The sequence below is a fragment of the Portunus trituberculatus genome, unplaced genomic scaffold, assembly GCF_017591435.1.
Source record: "Portunus trituberculatus isolate SZX2019 unplaced genomic scaffold, ASM1759143v1 PGA_scaffold_393__7_contigs__length_557757, whole genome shotgun sequence".
NCBI classification, from domain to species: domain Eukaryota; kingdom Metazoa; phylum Arthropoda; class Malacostraca; order Decapoda; family Portunidae; genus Portunus; species Portunus trituberculatus.
In genome coordinates this window covers 294,263-314,262 of record NW_025541561.1, presented here as the reverse complement: position 1 = coordinate 314,262, position 20,000 = coordinate 294,263, and the positions used below count along the sequence as shown (strand labels likewise).

The window sequence follows — 20,000 nt, the reverse complement described above, 5'->3', positions numbered from 1 at the left end:
GGTGCGGCATCCTATGCTTCATTGGCCACTCGCTCTTCAGCTGAGTCTGCCGGACCGAAGACGACAACTTCTGCAACCTCTCGCTCTGTTGGGGCGGGTGGTCCTGTTCATTTGGCCAATAGGTTTGCCCTTTTGTCCGATGACTTGGTTGAGTAATCTCTTAGAAGTGACGACCAAAGTCACCCATGTAGTAGATATCCATTTGCCACCTGTATCGCCTAAGCCTTTGAAGGGCCTGACCAAACGGCACCGCGGCTCTGCGGAGTCGATAGATTTAGCTCAGCCTAAACAATCTAAGGGTTCTCCCGATGCACGTGATCGTTAGTCCTCCAGGGACCGCTCTGCCATGGTAACTCCAGTAGTTTCTGTTCAGCCTCCTGTGACACACTCTGTCTCAGATCAGGCTCCTTGTGATGAGGATGGTCTTAGCATGGAGACGTCCGATGATATTGTCACAGCCGTCCCTCGTGGACCCACTGTGTCAAAAAGTGCAGTCCAGCCTGACCACCGTCCTCCGATGACCGGTAGGAGTGATGATAGTTTGCATCACGCACCGGTAGGCCGAAAGGCTGCGGTCCAACGACCCGGCACATCTCAACTCCTGGTGTCTTCTCGTCGGTTGATTATTTCTAGTCAAGTGAGTCACGAGCAGCCCCTTCATAAGGCTCGCCCATTCACTGCACCTAAATAATCATCTTCAACCTTCTACAGTGGAACTGTAGAGGCCTTCGCGCCTCGTGGGGGGAACTCCGAGTTTTATTGTCGGAGTTCTCTCCAGCCTGTGTAGCTCTACAAGAGACTATGCTAGGTGATAGTACTTATTCTAGTCCTCCTGGCTATCGTGCCTTTTTAGCACTCCTTTCCTGACCAGGGCCACCACGGTGGCACAGCTATTCTAGTCCGTCAGGATATACCTGTTGTCCCTTACAACTTAACTCTCCCTTCAGGTGGTTGCTGTTAAGGTCTTTATGGGACGATCCTACACTATTTGCAGTTTATATCTCCTCCTCGGCTTCCTGTCTCCAGGGGTGAGCTTGACGGCCTGGTGCGTCAGCTGACTCCGCCTTTCCTCTTGTTGGGAGATTTTAACGGCCGTCACCCATTGTGGGATGAAGGTGCTAGTAATCCTCGTGGGGTTTTAATCGGTTCTTTTATTGAGGATGAGGGATTGGAGGTTTTAAATTCTGGGGATGTTACACATTTCCACAGTCCTACTGGGATTTTTACAGTTATCGATCTTTCTATTTGTACATCTAATTCTTTCCTTGATTTTAATTGGTGGGTCCTACCGGATTTACATGGTAGTGACCACTTTCCTATTTTATTGGAATCTGTGAACTATGAGCCATAGTCCTGGCCCCCACGCTGGGTTTTAGACAAGGCATATTGGCCTCGATTCACAGACCTTAGCTCTTTTATCCGTCCGTTGGCCGACTTTTTTACTTTTTCAGAGGTTGTTGATTATTTTACAGATTTTTTACATTCAGCAGCGCTTAAGACAATCCCTAGGACGTCCAGTCGCTTTACTAAGCGTCCCGTTCCTTGGTGGAACGCACCATGCACAAACACTGAGAGCGAAACGGGCAGCTTTCTCTCGTCTTCGGCGACATCGTGGGGACCCACAGTGTCTGGAGGCTTTTCGACGCTGCCGAGCTCGGGCCCGCAGTGTTTTGAAAGAGGCACAAAGAGCCTCTTGGAAAGCCTATGTGTCTTCCATTAACGTCCGCATCCCTCTTACGGATGTCTTCAACAAAGTCCGCCTAATTGCTAGGAAGTATTCTGCTCCTTCCCCACCAGTTTTGTTGTCTGCTGGGCGGACGGTGGCAGACCCTAGGACTGTCGCCGACCTCTTCGCGGAGCACTTTGCCAGTGTTTCCCGGAGGCATCCTGCAGCCCCGGGCGCACGTTACCGCCAGAGAATGGCATAAATTTTTCTTCCACTGGAGGGGTCTTATAATGTCCCCTTCTCTGCCTCCGAGTTGCGGACTGCTTTGTCCCAGTGTCATGACTCTTCTCCTGGCCCAGACGACATACCTTATGCCTTTTTGCGCCACATGTCTGACAATGCTTTTAACTTTTACTAAATGTTTATTATATGATTTGCCATACCGGTGATTTTCCATCTACTTGGGCTGTCGCAGTGGTTCTCCCATTTCCGAAGCCTGGGAAAGATAATCTTCAGGCTACGAACTACCGTCCTATATCTTTGACATCCTGCATTTGTAAAGTGTTAGAAAAGATGGTAAATGTAAGACTCATGTGGTACTTGGAGAGGGGAAGTACTTGTCATCGGTACAGTACGGCTTCCGAAAGATGAGGTCTACTACTGATGCTCTTTTATCCCTAGAGTCTTCTATTTGTGAGGCCTTCGCTAATCACCACCATCAAGTAACAGTCTTTTTGACCTGGAGAAGGCCTACGACACGGCTTGGTGTCATGGCATTTTACAGTCTTTGTTTAATTTTGGCCTTCGTGGCCACCTTCCTATTTTATCCAGCAGTTTTTATCCAGACGTCTTTTACGGGTTCGAGTGGGGAGTGTTCTCTCTGAGGCTACTGCTCTAAATGATGGTGTCCCACAGGAAGTATTCTTAGTGTTACATTATTCGCAGTCGCCATAAATGGTGTTATTGATACTCTCCCAGATGGCATTCACAGCTCCTTATATGTTGATGATTTATGTATTTCTTTTGCTGCTGCTAGGATGTCACTGATTGAGCGCAAGCTCCAACTGGCAATCAGTAGGGTATCCAGTTGGGCCAACAAGAACGGTTTTCGATTCTCCACCTCGAAGACCCTAGCCATGCATTTTTGTCGCAACCGTGGTGTCCATCCAGACACTGATTTATACCTCGCCAATAGACGCCTCTCATGCGTGGAGGCGACTCGATATCTTGGCCTTTTGTTTGACAACCGTCTCACCTGGGTTCCCCATTTCCGTTCTCTTAAGGCGTCTTGTCGGCAGGCATTATCCCTTCTTCGGGTTTTAAGTCGCATCTTTTGGTGTGCGGACAGGGACACGTTGCTGCTTCTTCACCGTACACTTATACTTCCCAAGCTGGAATACGGCTGTGAGATCTACTCATCCGCAACGGATGCACGACTACGCACGCTTGACCCCGTGCATCATGCTGGGGTCCGCTTGGCTACGGTGCATTTCGGACATCTCCAATACCTAGCCTTCTAGTGGATGCTGGTTTCTGGCCGCTCGACCTCCGGCGCCAGTCTTCGTTGCTTCGATGTTCGTTTCGTACCCACCGTCTTCCTGATTCTGTCCCTTGTCTGTCAATGTTGCGGGACTCGCGTTCGCAGGCGTATGTCACTCGACCGAGTCTACCTAAACCTTTTGGCCTTCGAGTGGCAAACCTCATGATGGATTTGTCCATCGACCCCACTCCTGTCTACTCTTTCCGGCTCCCACGAGTTGGTTATTGGCAGCTTCCGGTTGTTTCATTATGCCCTCCTGCCATGGATGGCAAGAAGGATTTTCTGCCAGCTCTGTCCCACACACGGTTTTAGAACACTTTTTATCCATTCTGATGATATCCCTGTTTTTACTGATGGTTCCAAATCCGACGCAGGCGTTGGGTTTAGTGTGGTTTTCCCCTCTTTTTATCGGTCTGGCAGCCTTCCTTCGGTAGCCTCCGTCTTTACTGCGGAGCTGTCTGCCATAGTCCTAGCTTTACAGATCATTTTTACTCTCCCGGTTTCGTCTTTTACAATTTTAGTGACTGTCGCAGTGCTCTTACTGCTCTCTCTTGCACTGTCTCCCTTAACCCTTTGGTTTTATCAGCCCTGGAGTGGCTATATCTTCTTACCAAACGAGGATATCGTGTTGGGTTCTGTTGGGTCCCTGGTCACGTAGGTGTTCCAGGAATGAACACGCAGATCGCCTCGCTAAAGAGGCAGCAAGTCGCGCTCCATCTCCTGCCCCTGTTCCGTTTCGAGACCTATTTCATTTTATTCGTGTGGCGATTGCAGCAATTTGGCAGAGGAGATGGCTAACGGGGGTCGCAACCTCGAAAATGGGAGAGATCACTACTTCCACTATCCCTCAGTGGACATACTCCCATGTCCGGGATCGCCGTACACAGACTTTATTGGCGCGACTGCGCATAGGTCACACGTACCTTACACAAAGGTACCTGTTGATCCGGGACCCACAACCTTATTGTGATGACTGCTTGGTGCCGCTCACTGTACGGCACCTGCTTGTAGAGTGCCCTAGTTTAACGACCCTAGTTACGACACCGCTACCTCTACCGGTGTCGCGGTAGAGATAGCGGTGTCTTTTACCTATCTAAGGTCCTTGGACCAGCTTCTCTGGCCCCTGTCCATGACGTTTTCTGGAAGAAGCGGGCCTTCTCCCCAATTTGTAAATTTTATTTCTTTTTATTATGTATTTTAATGTTTTATTTAATTTTATTGTAGTCTTAGTTTTTAGTTACCTTTAGTTTTGTTTTTTTTAACTACTTTTAGTCAGTTAAACTGACCCTAGCTGTTGCGGCGCCTAAAGAAAATCCATCCATCCATCTTAAACATATATCACTTCACAATCTTATATCTGTTGGCCGGTACGGTTTCCGCGAAGAGCGCTCTACCGATGGTCTTTGTCTATTTCTTCCTACTAGTAATCCTCTTCTAGAGATTTTGGTGAAATTTTTGCTGTTATGTTAGTTATACCTGGCACATATAATTTTTTTTATCTCCATGCTACTCTCATACTGCTTCTATCCTCGTTGCAACCTAATCCTAAGTTTCGTCTCTGGCCGTTCTATTGCTGCTGTGTAGACGGCCACTAATCTTCTAAATCTATTAACACTTGTGTTACTTAGGGTTATTTACTGTCACCCACTCTCTTCCTACTATTCATCAATGATTTAAACCAAATTTCTTGTCCTATCCACTCTTATGTTGATGATACTACCCCACACTTTTTTTTCGTCCTCTAGGTGATAGCCAACCCTTCAGGAAGTAAACTGTTCCCGCAATGATGCCAGAGAACTGACTTCTTATGTTTCTAAGATCTCTGATTGGGACAGAGAAAACGTAATATTGCTCAGTGCCTACAAAAATTTTATTTCCTCATCTATCAACTCGACACAACTTTTAAGACATCAATCCACTCTTTTTCAATGCCACTCAACTATAACCCTCTTCTACACTGAATATCTACGGTCTGTTCTTTACTTATAATCAAAACTGGACACTTCACATCTTTTTTTTTTTTTTTTTTAGCTAGAACAGCTTCTATTATTTTAGGCGTTTTCAGTTTTTTTTTCTCAAACCCTAACTACTATATCTGTACGGGGGACCCTATCTGCCCATGTACTCTTCGTATGTATCGCTCGGTTCCACTCATTCTGTTTCATTAGGTGGGCTGGAATCAAAAGCTTTTATTTTTTATAAAATCTGCTGCTCTGACTGGCTGTCTTCTATCCTCTTTTTCATCGTCGCAATGTTGCATCTCTTCCTATCTTTTACGCTATTTTCATTGGAACTGCTGTTCTGTGGCCTTGTTAACTGCATGCCTCCTTTCTTCCAGCGGCCTCGCTGCACAAGCCTTTCTTCCTCTCATTCCTATTTTGTCAACCTCTCTGTGTTATTCAGTACTCTCAATCATTCATTATACCTTTCTCTGGTAAACTCCGGAACTCCTTACCTGCTTATGTATTTCCATCTTCCTATGATCTGCACTTATTTGAGGTTTCAAGACATTTATCCCATTCTCTTGGCTAGCTCTCTCTGACCTGCTGAGGGCATGACATCTACATGTGCATTTCTGTTTAATCAATTTTGTTGTCCTTAACCAGATTTCCTCTATAACTTAAAAAAAAGGGAGAACACTGAAATTCCAGTTGGGAATGATTAGTTTATCATAAATGGTATCACCCTTGGATACGGTTACCATAAACACATAGTAGGACGAATGCTCTCTAGCATTTAAGTTCAGTGCATCAAAATGCATCACAAAAAATATATTTAGATTAACAGCTCTAGACAACTGTAGGGCTACTATCATTTTGATTTAACTCTATATTGAAATAGCCAGCCATCATCGGCAATTGGATCATGGCTAACGTCCCAATCATGTGGCTCTATTTCACAAGTTATGTGTTTTACTTCACGATGCTTGTTTGATATTTTTTTTTCTTTTCTCTAGTTTACTCAGAACACGAGTAAACATTTATTTCACACATTTATCGTTTTTTCCTACCAAACTTTCGCAGGGTAATTTTTCTTTAATGCCTGAGGTGGAGCAGAAGGAGAAATAAAGGAAAAAAAAAAAAAACAATAAAGGAGATGGAAGGCAGGAAAAGCAATAAATGGAAATAGAGAAGAACGTAATAGAAACAAGATAAAAGAAAAATGAGAAACAAGGACGAACACTAACACATAATGAGAGAGAGAGAGAGAGAGAGAGAGAGAGAGAGAGAGAGAGAGAGAGAGAGAGAGAGAGAGAGATTTGACGCTTGACCCTCGGCATTACCCTGACGGTGAATATGAAATCAACGGACATTCATTACCAGAACACCTTGCAATCATAAACTGGCGATGTTTACTCTCTCTCTCTCTCTCTCTCTCTCTCTCTCTCTCTCTCTCTCTCTCTCTCGGACATCCAAGAACAGTAAGCCCATGGCGTCGTTAAAGTCAAATCTTTGGATTCTTGAATTTTCTTGAATTTTCTTGAATCCAAAGGGCGTAAAGATGGATGTGTCTGCGCGTCTTTGATTATGATGCCGTCTTATTGGCTGAAAATTCCGCTATGAAGCGATATAGTGACACTCCTAATGAATGAAAGGAGAATCACTGTTGGCAAATATTAGTTAAAGGAGTATTTATTGTTTACCGATTATGGAAGTTGTCCTTGATAATATGATGGTCCTCTGAATGATGAACGTCCAACATGATTCTATTTCTAACGAGTGGTGTTACAAAAAGAAACATCAAAGGATTTATTGAAATAAAGAAAGATGAATAGCAAAATAATTGACGAGTAAATAAAAGAATGAAAAAGAAAAGTTAGGAGAGAAATTGAACGAAAACGTTACAAGACAGAATGCTAAAAAAAAAAAAAAAAAAAATAATAAATAAATAAAAAAAGAACATCTGAAATGATGAAATAATATTTATTATAAATCAAACAAATCTTGGTAAATGAATAAATAAATAGTTACATATAAAAGCGAACAAAAAATAAATTTTGATATTAATATAATTAATTAATTATAGACAATAATATAATTAATTATAGACAATAGCTATTCACAACAAACGAAAATTGATCTTCAAAATTATATAAATAAAATAAATGATGAAAAAGAACAAATCACTAAAATAAATACACTTACTCTAATTATTTCAGTGGTTTCCTAAATACAGATAGCTAAACGAAAACATTTGAATACCTTAATCTTCTAATGGACGTGAAATTAATTTTTGATCTCCAAATATTGACAACTGCGGACGTTTACTTGAGGTCAGAAATTGTCTAACCATTGATGCTAGTATGTTTGTGTGTGTGTGTGTGTGTGTGTGTGTGTGTGTGTGTGTGTGTGTGTGTGTGTGTGTGTGTGTGTGTGTGTGTGTGTGTGTGTGTGTGTGTGTGTGTGTGTGTGTGTGTGTGTGTGTGATCTACATCTGACTGACCTCTTTAGATCAACAGGAGGGTATGTGACTAATAGATATGAGAGAGATAGAGAGAGAGAGAGAGAGAGAGAGAGAGAGAGAGAGAGAGAGAGAGAGAGAGAGAGAGAGAGAGAGAGAGAGTTTTCAGTTTAGATTATGTACGTAAGTAATAGACAGACCGAGAGTGTACAGTGTTTGAGAGTGGGATGGTTGAGTGTCTGAAGAACATCAGAAATTTTAAGGAGAGGAGACGTCAGGCATTCTGTGGTGTCCCTGTGTGATCTTTTAACTTCCTGAATGGTTGGTCGTCTCTAAAAGGACGTCAAAAAGTGATGGGTGGTATCAGCAGCATAAGATTTGAAAAGAGAAGTTTGCTTTAGAAGATCATTGATGAGTAGTAGGAAGACGGTGGGTGACACGAAAGAAGCCTTAGGACTATAACTGTTAATAAATTTACGAGAAGAAAAGTGCCTGCCTACCAAAACAGCAGTTGAAAGGTCCGAGTTGAAGTTGCAAAGAGAAGGATAGAAGCTGTAGGAGGATAGTTTGAAGATCAAAACCTTGTGCCAGACTTTACATATCAAAAGCTTATGATATGTTCTTAGGTAACAGCAAGAAAATCATCAAAATCTCCAAAAGACGATGACCAATGCTCAGTAGGAGATTACCAGTAGAGCGGCCTTGACGGAAACCATACTGGCGATTAGATAGAAGATTGTGAAGTAATAGATATTTAAGAATCTTCCTAATAAGGATAGAAGAGAGAGAGAAAAAAAAAACCTTTGGATAATCAGGAAACTAAAGCAATAGGGCAGTAGTTTAAGGGATTAGAACTGTCTCCCCTTTAAGGAACAGGCTAAACGTAAGCAAACTTTCAGCAAAAAATTAAACTAGATGTTGATAGGCATAGATGAAGGAGTTTGACCAGGCAATATGCAAGCATGGAGACACAGGTTTTAAAAATAATAGAAGGGACCTCATCAGGTCCATAAGTCTCACGAGAGTTTAGGGAAACGAAGAATGGAAAACATCATTGCGGAAAATTTTAATCGGTATGGTAAAAACCCGAAACCTCGAAAGGAAGTGGAAGACGAGAGTTCCGACATATGGAATTCTCCGAAATTTTAACGATGTACTATTCTAAACTATCCAATATCTAAAGCTAGGACTACTGGTCTGAGACTTAAGTAGTAGATATACAAGTGAATAATTCACTAGTTGGCATCGTATAGGCATGCAAATGAGCATGAGGAGAAACGAAGAAATAAGATACCACTCCCACCTATGTTTTGGTGAACAAACATGCCAAGAGTACTCCATATCAGAGCGGATAAGGCCCTTGTACAGAGTTAGCAGTTGGAGGGGTGAGAAAAACTGGCGGAGACGCCGCAGGACGCCTAACTTCATAGAAGTTGTTTATAGAAAGAATGAGATGTGAAGTTTCAAGTTACTACTACTACTACTACTACTACTACTACTACTACAAGTACTGCTGCTGCTGCTTTTACTACTATTGTTACTACTACCACTGTTACTATTACTGCTATAGCTACTGCTTCTATTACTAGTACTACTGCTACTGATACCACTTCTGTTACTACTGCTACTTCTACTGTAACGGTATTTGAATCATCACCACTTGTGTCAGTAGCTTTGCCACTACCTCTATTATGAATTGTACTTGGTAGTTTTAGACTTGGTAGTGGGGTAACTGGTCGGAGAACGTGGGTGATATATGATGATGCGAGTCGTAAGAAATCACACTAGGTAACACTTATGTATATTCTTTTTATATAGTATTATAGCACGGACCACGGGCGATAGATAGATTCAGCGGTACATGGTACATGAAGGTTTCGAGAGAGAATGAGCAAGAGAATAAGAACGAGTGATGCTGTTTGCTTGTTGTAATGTGGAACATGAAGATCCACAGGGGATAAAGGTGGCCCATCCTTTGTATCGGGTCTATTTTTTATATCATAGATGCATCCACATTCCAACGTTGGGCCATCGGAGAACAAACTGGTGTTACTGGTAAGGTGAATGAAGTCCAAGAGAAAGAGTAGTTATAGATTGTATTAATGGTTGGAACATACTCCTTAGAGAGGAGGAACAAACAATCTAACGTGGATTCCGAATCAACAGATGCCAGAAGAACGGAGGGTTAGAGCATAGAGGTGATAAGTTTTATAGTGATAAAGAGCAAGAGAGGTCCATTAGGGCATAGAGGTCATTATCATTATAGTGGCCTCAGCTTAACCACGGTTGAATAGTTATAGTATGAGATAGAAGGTAACATGATGGAATGGTGCAGTTTGTGTGAAAGTAGAGTAGGGGAAGGTGGGGTAAAACGGACCACTTATTTAACAATACTTTTAGTCTAGGAACCACATTTATATGATTTGTGTTAGTTTGTGAGTTTGTGGTGGTGCTTTGGGATCTTCGAAGTCCTCACCCGAATCACGGTGTTTAAAGGAAAACAATGAAGCACAGGGATTTGTAAAATAATAATTTTTACGGGGCCAAGAATAAAATGATGTGGTAAGAAGGACCCCAGGGGTCAATCTTATCCCGCAAACTGAATATGAAGAAACAAATCCTAATTGGCATAAAGCACAAATTAAAAACTCTTCCTCGTCATTACTGTATCTTTTCAGATTGCCCATGAACCAAATTTATTGGTACAAATCAAACGAACAAACAAAAAACAAAATAAAATACTCTCCCTCATCTTCATCTATCCCTGCACAACTTAATGACATAAATTCCACACAAAAACCTCTTCCTCAGCATCATTATCACCATCTATCCCTGCACATTGCTCATGAGCCCAGTTTTTGTAATTAGCACAACAAACCCACTCTTCCCCTCTCATGGGGTCCATCTTACCCCATTAGTAAATTATTCAAGCGTCGAAACGTTTACCAAATTATCTATGTTTACTATGCCAATTTATGGTATCTATATATCATGTATACACTCATGGGTATGTATAATATAAATACTAAATAATTATAATAACTATTTCAATATAAAACAAGCAGTGCCTTACCTTATGCATATAACATCAGCGCTGCATAAAATGACAGTTTTTTCCCTGTGAAGCGCAAGGGAAACTTATCATTCCTACTTGCAGTGATGTCATCATTGTTGGGCGACTTAAAGGACATCTAGGAGTCCAATTCTGAAACTTGCCCTTTATGCTTGGATTTAGAAGTGGGGTTGTGTCTTACCCCACCTTCCCCTACCTCTATTTCACCGAACCATGGTGAAATGTTAAATAAAAGTGGGAAGTTGAGAATAACGTTAGAAACTGTGGGAGTGAAAGTTTGATAGCAAGGCAAGAAGAATGGGCCTTTGTGAAACAAAGGGGTCATTGAGTTAATGTGGACAATTCTGAACCACGGTAGAGAGGGCGAGTGATGGCGGGAGAGATTCTTATGCAATTTGTTTTTTCCGGATCAGAGAAGGCAGACAGGTAGAAGGATGTGACTACTAAGAGAAGAAATTAAGATAGGTTTTGACCAGTAACTCGTTTACCACCATATGTACCACCGATGGTACATTTCATACCTTCAGTAACCGGTGGTACATTAATGAGTTTTTTTTTTCTTCCTTTTCAATCAGTATTTCTAACAATACAATAGACAAAATGCAAACACAAATATTTTAAGTGATAGTTTATTAATCAATTTCTTAAAATATATAGCATTGAAAGATATTAATACATAGAAAATGTATTTTTTTTTATAAACACAGTTTAATTTGCATTTCCTTACATTCTATAGCAAAAAGAGTAGCAAATTAAGAATTATCAAACATTATTTTTCACTCATCACAGTACAAAAATGAAAAATTACCACATAAAAGCAAAGTCCTTGAAAAAAAAAATATAATCATTTGATGCAATCACTCATGATACCCATCACAAAATAAATTTCTTTGTAACAACTAGAATGCTTGTATCCTATTTACAGCAAGACAAATGAATTTTTTTTTTTTATCCCTACAAACACTTTCTTTATTGAGAGTGAATTCTTTCAAAACATGAGATACACAGATGTGGACTGCCATCACATTGATTACACACAGTTTTTAGTCTCCTAGCTTTTGCAGCTGCAGTTGCACTTCCTTCATTTAGACTAAAGGTCTGATAGCACCCTCTGCACCTTTTTCTTGTTGTTCTACATTGACCTTGCAATTCAACAAGGAAATGAGATGATCTTTTACCTCCCAGAGAGAGAGACTCTCTTCCAATGCTTATTTTCTGTTGGAGTTCTTGTGGTAAGAGAAAGAACTAAAGACTCCCGGAATTCCTTCATTGAAAAGGCTTTCTTTGCATGATACTTATTAACTAAAATATTCAATATGAATAGTATTTGTTTCATCATTTGAGCCACAAGTGCATCATAAAATTTTATGACCAACGGTGGTTCATGTGGCGCTGCTGAGGTGCTCAGACTAATGTATCGCCATATGTACCACCCGTGTAACAACACTGACAGGTCTAAGAGAATCTATTTGAGGAGCAAAATGCACACCCACCTTCTCGCTCCGCTGCTACCACAGCACTGACCATTGGTCCATTGGAACATGGTAAACATCATGGCGCCACGGGGGAATTCCCGAACTGCTTTATGGCGGTTAACGTGGTAAGAGAAGGGGTCAAGAAGGACGTGAGCAGCTGCAGATGTTTTTCCTAAGGAACAAGAGCGAAATAGTTGTGAGGGTCGGTTAAGGGAGACGGTATAGAGAGAGAGAGAGAGAGAGAGAGAGAGAGAGAGAGAGAGAGAGAGAGAGAGAGAGTGTGCTACTACTACTACTACTACTTCTACTACTACTACTACTACTACTACTACTACTACTACTACTACTACTACTACTACTACTACTACTACTACTACTACTACTACTATTTCTATGATCTAATCTTTGTAATTTATGCTCGTTTTTTTTTTCCTTTCTTTATCTAATCAATTTATGCTTGTTTTCTATGCATCACTGTTGTATGTTTTCTGTGCTGGTGTACCGGCAGGAAACGAGGCGGAAATGGAGGGAACGCTGTCGGTACAGCCTCAGGCCAACCCAGTGCGCGGCTTCGACGATTACTTCCTGAGCCTGACTGTAGAGAAGAACATAAGAAACCCCTGGTTTGTGGGTGAGTGACTGGAGAGAGAGAGAGAGAGAGAGAGAGAGAGAGAGAGAGAGAGAGAGAGAGAGAGAGAGAGAGAGAGAGATTTAATTTGATTTGATACATTTATTAGGATATAACACATAAATCATAAATATACAATTCAATGATATAGTAATGTACGATCAAATGGGTAGTTGTCCTAAAAAAAAAGTAAAAAAAAAAAAAAAAAAAAAGCTAAGTGCTTAGCCAGGCTCCTTCCCTCTATTATTAGTGACTAAGCTTATGTAATAATAGTATCTAATCTTTAAATATTTTAGCAATATAAACTAACACCAATATCATATCTTATTTTCCACACTGTATTTACAAGTATTGTATAGTTATTTGGAGAGAGAGAGAGAGAGAGAGAGAGAGAGAGAGAGAGAGAGAGAGAGAGAGAGAGAATAAATCAAATGGCCTTAGTAGTAGTAGTAGTAGTAGAATTAGACGGAGGAGGAGGAGGAGGAGGAGGAGGAGGAGGAGTAGGAGGAGGAGGAAAACAACACGGCGTGCCAAAGTTGAGCTCCTCATCCTCCCTCATTCCAATAATTTCCTTGGAGCAACCACCACGAGGGAAATTGGGATCATTAGCAACCAGACTGAGGCGGCGATTTGCAGAAGCGGTGAGGAGAGGCATCTCAGTTAATCTCTCGAATCTCCGTTGCTGTGTGGCCTCGTGATGTAGACCTAGTGGATTTTTACTTGTTTGTCTCACCTATGAAACCTCTTTCTCCCGCCAACACCATCATCGCCTCCGAGTGCGTCACATTCCCGTTGTCGTGTTCGGAGCTGTCCTGCTATTCACAACTGTCCTGCGCAATTTCGCAGAACCCAATGTTTACAAAGAAAGAATTGTTGATAAACAAAGTTGCTCATAAGTGAACGCGATAGCATGCCAAGTAATTTGTGTGTTTTAGTAATAAACAGCATACATCTAGGCTAAAATGGTTGCACAGTACAAAATTTAATTTGCATAGTAAATCTACAAAGTAAGTCATACATGGTAAATCATAGTAAATTATATATAACATAAAAGTTAATTAAAATGGGAAATTTTTGTAAAATGTCTAATTTAATTGAAACAGCAAAAAAAAAAAAAAAATCTAAAATGTCTAAAATGTTTATTAAAAACATTCTAGCGATAAACAGCACGTACGTATATCGGGGAAAAAATATTAAATATGTAAGATTTTTTTGTCATCATTCACCAGCAGAAGTAGTCTAGATGGGATTGAAGTGTTCTTTGATTACAGCCTTTTTTTTTTTTCCAATAAACAAATCTTCGCGTCGAGCCATGATCTTTTAATTCTTTCTGTATGTTCTTCGGTGTTGGGATTGATGTAATTTTATTGATGATTTATGAAAAAAAATGACGAAAATTGAGTTGGTTGAAGTTAGAGTAAGCTGTACATTCGTCGGATTGGATTACTGAGCCTTCAGCGACTTTTCGCTGAATAATTGGCAGAAGTGTGTCCTGGTCTCTTTTTTGGACTTAAAAATATAGGCAATCTGACCCTTTCTTCATTCCGAACATCCAAAGACTATCAATGTGCCTTCCATGGTTACGGTTATTGTCCACTTCAATGGTCACCATTTGACAACGATTCTGGACTGAAACAATCGCTGTGCAAACTTCTCTACACATGATGAACCAATCACATATGGCTTCAGTGCCTATATCAGTTAAACTTTGAACCAAATCATATATAAGAGAGATTTTGTATGAAATAAAAGACCACTCCTAAAATTTGCCAAAAAGAGAGCTTGTAATTTAGTCTGTTGTTTAATGTGAAGTGAAAGAACACATAACCTCTGCGAACTGAACAAAAAGTTTGACATCCACGTTTTTTGCAACGAAGAACGGGCATAATTTCGCCATTTAATCTTCTTTTCCGAGCATCCTTCGTCTCTCCTCCACATCGATGACACGGTGAAACACATTGTTCTTCATCCAAAAGTTCATGCCTTCTTAAAAATACCAGTGACTTTGTTTCGTCACTGAATTCATTGTAAATGTCTTTTGCGTGCATCTCAAGGGCTGTATCAATGCCTGAAATATAAAGGAGGTTTTACAGCGGTTTAAGAAATTAAGAAAAATAAGTAACTAGTCTATCTTTGAAATCTAGGAAACAAAGTAGATTACAAGCAAATTAGAAATTAGGTAACAAACTATAGATAACATACCAAAGCTGTCTTAAATGATATCTGTGGCGGAGTGAAGTGTACTGTTGCCACATGTACCTGGTTAACTAAGGACTGGATCTTACACCCATGCTCCAGGCTGTTTAACCACACATTCTTTCGAAACCAAGTAACAGAAGTGTTTTCCTTGTTCTTGTACTACACATTCTCTCGAAACTAATTAAGAGAAGAGTTTTCTTTGTTCTTGTGCCGTATTGATTGCAAATTGAGTTGTAGGGAGGCGGTGGCGTAGTGGATAAGATGGGGAGCGTGGAGTCGGACAGATGTCCACGCGTAGGTTCGAATCCCACCACATACTGCTTTGAAGCTATGCCTTTTGTCGAGTGGTTAAAAGTTACTTACATGTCACCATGATACCCAGGTTCTAGGTGGTTCACCAAAGACGCGCTTAGTAGGTGGTATGGAATTTACTATGGTACCATTATAGCTAAAATTGACTGCGCCACTAATGGGAGGAAGCTGCACAGTTTTTCCCACATACATCCTTCAAAGTAGCCTCATGAGACATAGATCACAATGTAAGCGTAGATATACCAAAGTAGATTCATGACACGTAGATAAGAAGCCAAAGTAGCACCAAATAATTTACAAGAAAGACAGACCAAGTTTATAATGTACGAAGAGAATATCTTACAACAGTGATCACTACAAGCTGGCTCCTAATAAAAAGCAGAATCAAGATTTACATTTGAACAAACTTGTCATTGTGTAACGGAGGTATTTGTGATCACTGCATAAAAGCTATTTAATGATTCTTAACCACACCTACGCAATATAACGATGTATACAATTTTCTTTAAAATATAGCGGTGTCTAGATTTATACAAAGTTTTCTTATGAAAAAAATAAACAATAAGCCACCCCGTGATTCAAAACACGATAAATGATCATATTTCTTACACAATGTAAAAATATGTACACTTTCATGTGTGCTGGATTTATAAACAGTTTTCTTATGAAAAAAAAAAAAGGAATATGCTCCCTATGCTTCAAATCACTATCCAGACACCAACGAACAAGCGATCAACTGCGAAAATGAATTTGATATTCATAGCAACCCCGCCTTTGTTTGTAAACAAAGCTCGAACAGTTATGGATAGCCGAACAACCCCGAAAAATGACACTGAGGGAAGTGTTACCAAAACAAGGGTCTCAACTCACTAAAGAATAACCTTTTGACTTGAAGGCGGATGACCTAATCTCTCTCTCTCTCTCTCTCTCTCTCTCTCTCTCTCTCTCTGGGTATGAGGGATCGAAATAAACAGGCATGTTTTTTGGGGGATTATGTAAGCAGAGATGCAGAAATCGAGGCCATGTTAAAAAAGCACGACACTGCATTGATGAAAGGAGCTGCGCTAATGAACTGCCTCACTACATTATCGGCACTTTGTGGATAATTATTGAGACTATGTTTGTCACCCAGCAACAAACGCCAGTCAGTCGGTCCACGACTGACAGGCGGCCATGAGGTCTATTCTTTGTCATCCCTTGCCATTACAATCCCACACTTGTCTCTTTTGCCTCTCGCATCGGCGGTAGCGTATCTGATCTTGTGAGAGTGAAGACTGAGGCGAACCAAGAACTTGTAGATGAGAGAACATAGTATGGGGGTGAGTTTGTTGTGGTTCTGCTCTGATGCGAATTTTGCAGCTATAATCAAAGATTTCTAGTTCTAGTTGGCAAGATAAGCAGGTAAAACGAGCGTTGTTGTGGTCGTAAAATGAAGACACCTGACTCTAACTGGGGAGATATACTAAGAATAAATTTGTGAAAGGTTGACGCTTCTTTTCGAAGGATTCATTTGTTGCTCTCTTTAAATGTTTTTTTCTCCTACTGTTTTCTTCAGTAGTAGCCTGCTCCTATGTTGTATTTGCCTACCTCATTCCTCATTTTATGATCCTTTTATCTCTTTTTGTTTCTTTTCTTCCATACACTTTCTTCGTTACCTCCTCTGTTTCTCTATCCCAGTGTGTTTAAGGTCTCTTCCCCTCCGCTCTTTAATCTCCCTCAATCTCCGCTACAGAATAATTCAATGCCTCCTACTCCTTCTCTTCTGTTTTCTCTGCTCCTCCTTCTCCAAACATGGCTCTGTCACACTTGATTTACAAAGTACATGAAGAACCACCTTATGTTGCTGGAGCCTAGACTCCTTTCTACTGTTTCCTCCCTTATCTTACACACCTGCTTTGACAAGCTATTTGTTCCTCAGTAGTATTATTTAGAGCAGGGATACTGAACTTCTTTTAGTGAAGGTCCAAGAACACAGTTTTCTTCATGTCAAAGGTCCAAATCATGATCTTAGAAATTGTCGTGGACTACTTCTTTAAGTTGCAATGCTTAATAGTTGCAAAGGAAGTGTCCTATTTTCGTCGTGGATGTGTTTCCAAAACCAAGAGAGAGAGAGAGAGAGAGAGAGAGAGAGAGAGAGAGAGAGAGAGAGAGAGAGAGAGAGAGAGAGAGAGAGAGAGAGAGAGAGAGAGAGAGAGAGAGAGAGAGAGAGAGAGAGAGAGAGAGAGAGAGAGAGAGAGAGAGAGAGAGAGAGAGAGAGAGAGAGAGAGAGAGAGAGAGAGAGTTTTTTTTTCACGTAGGGAAGAGGGCCAGCCAAGAGCAAAAAAAAAAAAAAAGTTAGAAAAAAGCCCACTTGAGCGCTGGCTCTCCAAAGAGTTCAAAATGTACCAAAACCGTCAGCCAGAATTAGGGGAGCAAATGTCTCGATACCTCCCTCTTAAAAGAAGACAAGTTGTAGGAATTCGGAAAGGGATGAATGATTGAGCGTACTGGTTAACTCTTGCATTAGAGAGTTGGACAGAATAGATTAGAGGAAGAAGAAAGCCTTGTGCAGCGTGGCCGCAGAAGGAGGGGAGGCATGCAGTTAGCAAGATCAGTAGAACAAATACTATGAAAATAGCGATAAAATATAGAAAGGGATGCAACATTTCGGCGGTGAGAAAGAGACTGAAGACAGTTAGTCAGAGGAGAGGAGTTGATGAGACGAAGAATTTTCGATTCCACCCTATCAAGCAAAGCTGTGTGACTGGAACCCCTCCCCAAACATGCGAAGAGTACTCCATACAGGGACGGATAAGGCCCTTATACAGAGTAAGCAGTTGGAGGGGCGAGAAAAACAGTCGGAGACGCCTCAAAACACCTAACTTCATAGAAGCTGTTTTAGCAAGAGATGAGATGTGAAGTTTCCAGTTAAGATTATGAGCAAAGGACAGACCGAGGATATTCATTGTGGAAGAGGGGGACAGTTGAGTGTCATTGAAGAAGAGGGGATAGTTGTCTGGAAGGTTGTGTCGAGTTGATAGATGGAGGAATTGAGTTTTTGAGGCATTGAAAACTACTAGATTTTCTCTGCCCCAATCGGAAATCTTAGAAAGATCGGAAGTCAGGCGTTCCGTGGCGTCCCCGCGTGATCTGTTGATTTCCTGAAGGGTTGGACGTCTCTGAAAGAACGTGGAAAGATGTATGGTGGTATCATCAGCGTAGGAGTGGATAGGGCAAGAAGTTTGGTTAAGAAGGTCATTAATGAATAATAGAAAGAGAGTGGGTGACAGGACAGAACCCTGAGGAACACCACTATTAATAGGTTTAGGAGAAGAACAGTAGCCGTCTACCACAGCAGCAATAGAGCGGTCGGAAAGGAAACTTGAGATAAAGTTGCAGAGAGAAGGATAGAAGCCGTAGGAGGGCAGTTTTGAAATCAAAGCTTTATGCCAGACTCTATCAAAAGCTTTTGATATGTCTAACGCAACAGCAAAAGTTTCACCGAAATCTCTAAAAGAGGATGACCAAGACTCAGTAAGGAAAGCCAGAAGATCACCAGTAGAGCGACCTTGACGGAAGCCATAATGGCGATCAGACAGAAGATTGTGAAGTGACAGATGTTTGAGAATCTTTTTATTCAGGATAGATTAAAAAACTTTAGACAAGCAAGAGATTAAAGCTATAGGACGGTAGTTTGAGGGGTTAGAACGGTCACCCTTTTTAGGAACAGGCTGAATGTAGGCGAACTTCTAGCAGGAAGGAAAGGTAGAAGTCGATAGACAAAGTTGGAAGAGTTTGGTCAGGCAAGCACAGTTTTTGAGAACAATAGGAGGGACCCCATCAGGTCCATAAGCCTTCCGAGGGTTTAGGCCAGCAAGGGCATGGAAAACATCATTACGAAGAATTTTGATTGTAGACATGAAATAGTCAGAGGGAGGAGGAGAGGAAGGGACAAGCCCAGAATCGTCCAAGGTGGAGTTGTGAGCAAAGGTTTGAGAAAAGAGTTCAGCTTTAGAGACAAAAGAGATGGCAGTGGTGCCATCAGGATGAAATAAAGGAGGGAAAAGATGAAGAAGTGAAGTTATTTGAGATGTTTTTGGCTAGATGCCAGAAGTCACGAGGAGAGTTTGAGTTTGAAAGATTTTGACATTTCCTATTTATGAAAGAGTGTTTGGCAAGTTGAAGAACAGACTTGGCATGATTCCGGGCAGAGATATAAAGTGCATGAGATTCAGGAGATGGAAGGCTCAAGTACCTTTTGTGGGCAACCTCTCTATCATGTATAGCACGAGAACAGGCTGAGTTAAACCAAGGTTTAGAAGGTTTAGGTTGAGAAAAAGAATGAGGAATGTACGCCTCCATGCCAGATACTAACACCTCTGTTATGCGTTCAGCACAAAGAGATGGGTCTCTGACACGGAAGCAATAATCATTCCAGGGAAAATCAGCATAATACCTCCTCAGGTCCCCCCAACTGGCAGAGGCAAAACGCCAGAGGCACCTTCGCTTTGGGGATCCTGCGGAGGATTGGAAAAATAGGACAAGATACAGAAATGAGATTGTGATCGGAGGAGCCCAACGGAGATGAAAGGGTGACAGCATAAGCAGAAGGGTTAGAGGTGAGGAAGAGATCAAGAATGTTGGGCGTGTCTCCAAGACGGTCAGGAATACGAGTAGGGTGTTGCACCAGTTGCTCTAGGTCATGGAGGATAGCAAAGTTGAAGGCT

General features: G+C 41.3%; 1 protein-coding gene across 1 annotated transcript in view; it reads left to right on the top strand.

Annotated features, from left to right (window-relative positions):
- The window catches only part of LOC123500526 (metabotropic glutamate receptor 4-like), a 182,482-nt gene that overhangs the window by 39,367 nt on the left and 123,115 nt on the right, over nt 1-20,000 (top strand). The window contains exon 5 of the mRNA XM_045249219.1: nt 12,664-12,786. Within this exon, the coding sequence (XP_045105154.1) occupies nt 12,664-12,786 (123 nt within the window). The remainder of the gene's footprint in view (nt 1-12,663; nt 12,787-20,000) is intronic.